The sequence below is a fragment of the Lotus japonicus genome, chromosome 5 (assembly GCF_012489685.1).
Source record: "Lotus japonicus ecotype B-129 chromosome 5, LjGifu_v1.2".
NCBI lineage: Eukaryota > Viridiplantae > Streptophyta > Magnoliopsida > Fabales > Fabaceae > Lotus > Lotus japonicus.
This window is the reverse complement of record NC_080045.1, coordinates 53,643,735-53,650,165: the sequence shown is the minus strand read 5'-3', so window position 1 is coordinate 53,650,165 and position 6,431 is coordinate 53,643,735. Positions and strand designations below refer to the sequence as shown.

Genomic DNA, 6,431 nt, shown 5'->3' with positions numbered 1-6,431 from the left:
ACCGTGTCCAATTTCTAAACATCCAATACAATCCGTCACAAATCATAGTTGATCTACCCTACTTGTCCCCGAAGATAAATTGATTCCTCCAACTCCACATCCACCAAAGAACAACTATTGGGATAATCTGTTGTTTCTGGGCTACATGCTTGTTGAACCAAGCCTTGAAAAGACTCATCTGTAACAAAAGACGACATGAAATACCTTAACTATAGCCATAAGCGACCTGAATCTGAATAGTCGCAAAACACATGGTTAACGTCTTCTTCCTCCACGCTGCACATAGGGTAATTCAACTCAAATCTATTATCTATTACTTATGATTTTTGTTTTTATTTTACGGTAATATTTTTTCTCATAATTACTCATCATTTTTAATTATTAGTATTAAATTGCTTTTTTTATTCTCATATTCACTCATAAACTTTGTTAGTATTAATTACTCAAAAATATTATTCTCTTTGGTAAAGGATGATAATTGCAAAATTGCTAATTAAATTGCATAGAATCATGTAACTTGAAAGTTCAATCGAAATTGAAAAATGCTTAATTGTGCAATGGAAGTAGAGTGAGGAGAGATGGGAAATCAGAAACAGAAGTGGACACTGCCAAGTCCCTGCGATGAACTCCCATCCATTAAACTGCCAAATAACTAACTATCTAACGGCTAACTGACAAGCTTACTGAACTAACCGCCTTACAAATTGATAGTCACGCAATTGGTGTGTGGCACTGAATTCAAACTATAAATACACGTTTTGCTTCCCGCTATTTTCACAATCACCAACCGTCAACAATTCAGCAGAGAAAGAAAGAAAGAATGCAAACAACAGCAGAGAGCAGCAGGAAGAGGCCGAGAGAAGATGGAGGATCATCGTCAATGGCTGCGGAAGGTCAAGAAGTTTCATCATCTTCAGCGTCTGTGGACGAAGCCGCATCATCATCATCTTCATGTCCTGCTGCTGCGAAAGAAGCATCATCATCATCATCTTCATGTCCTGCTGCTGCGCAAGAAGGACCATCAAATCCTGTGAGAGTTTTCATAGTGTATGTATTCAATTTTTTCCTTTGTTTCTTTCTGATTTGTTCATCTGCTGCTGCGTAATCTCATGCTTACATTGTGTTTGTTGTTAGGTCAGTTTCGTTTTTCTTAGATATCGCGCATTCTTGTTTCTTCTTGTTATACATTGATTATGATTATTAGGTTTTCTAGAACATTGATTATTGCTCAAGACCTCACGATTGATGAGGAATTCAAGTTCAAATACTGATTAGGTGTCAATTTTTCATTCTTGAGCTTGGTTCTGTCATCTTTATTTCACCGATGGAGATTTTTCGATTTCTTTGGCAGGTTTTACCCGATGCATGGTCAAGTGGAGAGACTAGCAAGGAGAATACTCGACGGGGTTCATTCTGTACAAGGTGTTGAGGCAAAACTATGGGCGGTATGCGTTTGTGTTTCACTTATTATGACAGTTCCTAGTCCTATGCATTTCTACATCTTTTGCATACTTAATGCCAAAATGGAAAATGTTGTCAAAATGGTCAGAGAGATTAGATACATGTAAAGTAGTAGAAAATTACATCACAAGTAGGAGCAATCCTTGTAGATCACATCTTGTTAATTAGTTCCCCTGCCATATGTAGATCTCAATTCATAGAATAGTTCAGTTGTAGAATTTGAACCAGTCCTAAAGAACCAAGGCAACAATCCTTGTTCGTTTTTTAACATATTTGTTTGACAATTTGGACTAGATTTGGATGCTTTACATTTCTAACTATTTGTGTTTTCTTTAAGTTTCCTACAATTTAATTGAGTACTCCTTTTAGTTGCTAGCTCAGTCTTTCTTTTGGGAGAGTAGTATGGAAAGGAAAGGACAATAGCCTATGGATCCCAATGAACTCAACAAAACAAAAAACTAGAACAACATATCATCCAACTTAGCCAACCCACTATACTAGCCTCAGATTATAATTTCTCTGCTATGATCCTATTATCAATCTTTTTAAAATTGTTAATGAGGCTTTAGTTTAATGGTTTATGGTCTGTTCAACTGATGCCTGTACTCTGTTCTTTCAAATCCACCAATACTGGGTGTTCCGTGTTTCCAATGCCATTGTTCTTCTAATAGGTTCATGTGGTTAGTTTTGTTATACATTGTAGTCTCTGTGGATAATTACTTCTCAAATTCATCTTTCTTGCTAAGTTTTAGTAAACAATTTTTTGACTTTACTGTGGCTATGAGCAGGTACCTGAGCCACTGGCAGCTGAGCTAAGAGCACCAACCGAGAGTGATGTATCAACCATCACCGCAGACGAATTCCTGAAGGCTGATTGTGTACTCTTTGGCTTCCCAGCAAGGTTTGGAATGATGGCTTCTCAGTTCAAAGCCTTTCTAGAAACTACTGAACTTATTGCGAAAGAAACCTATCTTGCAACCAAGCCTGCTGGCATCTTCTACAGCAGCAATACCCCAGGCAGTGGCCAAGAGACTGCAGCGTAAGAACACGGATCAAAATCCTCTCATGTAGAAACTTCACATGACAAGTTCAAGTTCAAATTTTGTGTCTGTTATTGTGATTCCTTCAATTCATTTAGTTTCTTATTTAAATGACATATTATTAGTACCATAACGTCAACATGTCTATGACAGGCTCACTGCTGTAACTCAGCTGGCTCATCTTGGAATGATATTGGTTCCGATTGGATATCCATCGGATATGAACGTGTTTCAGCCACAGGGAGGACACCTCATGGAAGTGAAAGGTGGAAGTCCATATGGTACAGGAACTTATACTGGTGTTGATGGTTCTAAACAGCCAACTCCGCGTGAATTGGATTCAGCATTCCGTCAAGGAAGAAATACTGCCAAGATCGCAAAGCAGCTCAAGGATTGTGGCTTTTCTCAGAGAGTATGTTGAGTTATATTTTTCACTGCATACAAGCTTTTACTTTTAGTTATTTTAGAAGCAAATACTTGTCTTAACCTCTATTTTTGTGTTGCAGTGTATGGAAGATATCTGGTGATTGATATTTGCTTTACAAGTTTCTTGGTGTTTCTCTCTCATATATTAGGCCAAGAAATACTTGTTACTGGTCCCCTTTCACGAATGTAATGATGGCAGATTGAAAGATTAATCTGCAAGTAAACTTCTAATTTCTTGTTACAATACTGTTAGTAGATTAGTTTGTTAGCATATTGTTAGAAACTGTAGCATTTAGTTACTGAATTAGTTAGTTCAGTAAGTATGAACACTTGTGTGTAAAGAGATGCTATAGTTTGTTATCAGTTTCTTAATTCAAGAAGACGAATTCATTTCAGTTCTTGATATCTTCTCTATCTTTAGATTCATAAACTGTTCTTGCTTGGTAATGTTGCAGCTCTTAGCTAATGGTTGGATTGGGATCATTATCAGCTACTATATTGGTCATATGTAGTAATTTGCAGTCAATTTGTTACTTGGAACAAGCAATGTTTACTTGTCCCAATTTTATCTTAGGGTTAATTCTCAAATTGGTCTCTATCTTCGTGTCGTCGTCTGATTTAGGTCATCGCCGGAAAATTATTGAAAAGTTCATTTTCTTTGTAGATTATTTGGAGCAGTCCTCGTCGGAGTTCCCGCTCCGGCAAGTGATGAAATGACATGCTGACTTGATTAAATTTGCTTACGTGAATAAAATAAAATAAAATAAAATTACACATAAAAAATTAAATTAAATTGAAAAAATTAAATCAAACCCTAAATCAAACATTCATCAACATCATATCTTCTTCTCATGTCACAGAAAAGGAAAACATATCTTCTTGATCAACATGAATTAAACTCATGTCTCTTAATTTTTCTGGAATATTGTTTTTAGTTTTTATGGGTTCCGGATTAGGTAATCTAAATTTTTTCTTGAATTTTTTTTGTTGTTTTTAATTATAGTTATAATTTTAAGTTTAATGCATTTGTGTTTTTCTAATATATATTTTTTCTTGTAAGTAAATTTAATTCAGTTAGCGATTTAAATCACCACTTGAGGCCTCATTCTGTGATCTTGGTTCCAAGTTGGGGGTGGGGCGGGTCTTTTTTCACCATATGGTTCTTATGCTACTGTACTCACCTTCTTTTCTACCTCTTTTGTATTGGGTTGAAGTACCACTTATACTTCGCTTAATATATATATTCCATTGCCTATAAAAAAAAAAAAAAGCTCCCACGACAACCTGCTCTAAACGATTTACAAAGAAAATTAGTTTTTTGATTTTTTTTAATAATTTTTCCAGTAAAAGATCTAGTTCAGACGATGACACACAGTAGCCAATACGAGGATTAACCCTTTATTTTAATTACTTCACAAATATTTTGATTTTTTATTTTCCAATGTATAAAAAAAATATTTTGGTCATTAAATATTTGGCTTAATTGCACTTTTGGTCCCCCAACTATTGCCTTCTTGCAAAAATCGTCCCCAAACTTCAAAATTAGCAAAAAACGTCCTCCAACTATACATGTTGTTGCACTTTTGGTCTGCAGTTTGCCTTATGTGAGAAAACTAACGTGAGAAGCTGATGTGGCTCCCTCACGAGTGTCTCACGTGACTTTCTTCAGAGAGCTTGATGACTGGACAAGTCACATGCTTCTCACGTGACTCTAAAAGGCTTCAACGGTCATCTCCCTCCTCCATCGTCTTCTTCACCATTACCCCTTTTAGAGTCACGTGAGAAGCATGTGACTTGTCCAGTCATCAAGCAAAGTCACGTGAGACACGCGTGAGGGAGCCACATCAGCTTCTCACGTTAGTTTTCTCACGGAAGGCAAACGGCAGACCAAAAGTGCAACAACATGTATAGTTGGAGGACGTTTTTTGCTAATTTTGAAGTTTGGGAACGATTTTCGCAGGAAGGCAATAGTTGGGGGACCAAAAGTGCAATTAAGCCTAAATATTTTGATTCATGAGAAGCTGAGGAAAACGCATGGGTCCAACACTGAAGCAAGCGAGTTGGATCGGCCCGTGTACCCATCCATTTCAGAAACTCGCGGCACCCGTGTTCTCCGCCGCCGTAGCCATGTCAAGTTCCCGCCAAGGCGAACAAACGCATTGCTCCGCCACCGTCACCGCCGAGAACTACCCGGTGCCGCTATCCCCTCCGCTTCCAGCAATCTCGAAGGAAATCGAGCTGAACAGAGCCACCATCGCCACATCAAACTCAGAGCTCTTCACTCTGTCAAGAACCGACCACATCATCTACGAAGACGACTCACTCATCGCCGTTAACAAACCCCAGGGAATTTACTGCGACGCCCTCCTTTCCTCCGTTACCACCATCACCACCGTGCCGGAGCTTCACCTCGCTAACCGCCTCGACCGTGACACCAGCGGCGTCATGCTGATAACGAAGTCGCACAAGGTGGCTGCCAAGCTCGTCAAGGCCTTCACCGAGCACAGGGTGAAGAAAACATACATCGCGCTCTGCACCGGGCGTGCTCCCGATTGGGAAACGGTGACCGTCAGATCCGGTCACGGGAGGTCGAAATTCGGCGTGTGGCGAGTTTACGCCGCTTCCGACGTTGGCCGTGTACTGCCGGGTGGGTCGGTTGTTCGGGACATGGAAACTTCGTTCGAGGTGGTGTCTGTTAACGGGAAGAAGGGGAGGTTCAGGGAAGTTTCTGAGGCTGACATGGAGTTTCGAGAGGGGAGTGGGGTGGTGGTGGTTGAAGAAAAAGCGGTGAACGGTGACGGTGGTGGTGGTGGTGGTGAGGATGAGATAGTGGTGAGAGCGTATCCTAGGAGTGGAAGAACGCATCAGATTCGGTTGCACTGTCAGTATCTTGGGATTTCTATCAAAGGGGATGTGAAATATGAGGGTGTGTATGAGTGGAAAGGTGCTACTTATCATGCTCATCATCTTCATGCTGAGACATTGTCGTTTGAACACCCTGTCACTGGTCTTCGTGTTATGGTTCGTGCACCGCTTCCACCATGGGCTAACCTCGCGTTGCAGCCCGAATAACCATGGAGTTTGCATTTTCATGTGAGCTATGTCTGTTTCTCTGTGGATTGATCTCAGCGTCTCATGCAATTTGCACTGAAGAAGGGGTCAGTATCTCATTCTTGCACTCACTATGAGTATTAGATTTGTTACTTTGATCTGGGAGCTTAGGAATTGGCATGTTTTTGGGAATGGAGAGTCATAGAATCAAGAAGGACCTTTGAGCTGTGATGTGATTTCATCTAGTCATGGTAGACCTGAGAAAATGTTGCCGCTATTTAGTAGATGATGATGGGCGGCGGAGAGATTTTGAGGTTCTTGCTAAATGATTTTTAGTCAACAATTTGTTATCTTTCATTCTGTCTTTGATTACACTGTACATGATAGTCAACAATGAATGTCATTTATGTTTGATATTATTGTGAACAAATTTGAGAATTATTGCTACGGTAA

At 39.6% G+C, this 6,431-nt stretch overlaps 2 protein-coding genes across 2 annotated transcripts; both read left to right on the top strand.

The window, feature by feature from the left end:
• The first annotated feature begins 571 nt into the window (after positions 1-571).
• Positions 572-3,284, top strand: LOC130717134 (quinone-oxidoreductase QR2-like). Its single transcript, XM_057567254.1, has 5 exons — positions 572-1,047; positions 1,352-1,445; positions 2,250-2,500; positions 2,655-2,913; positions 3,008-3,284. Exons 1-5 carry the CDS (start codon positions 821-823, stop codon positions 3,026-3,028), a joined length of 852 nt encoding a protein of 283 aa, XP_057423237.1. The 5' UTR covers positions 572-820; the 3' UTR covers positions 3,029-3,284.
• Positions 3,285-4,946: 1,662 nt separating this feature from the next.
• Positions 4,947-6,431, top strand: LOC130717133 (RNA pseudouridine synthase 1). The gene has a single exon (XM_057567253.1). The coding sequence runs from the start codon at positions 4,962-4,964 to the stop codon at positions 5,997-5,999; it is 1,038 nt and encodes a 345-aa protein (XP_057423236.1). The 5' UTR covers positions 4,947-4,961; the 3' UTR covers positions 6,000-6,431.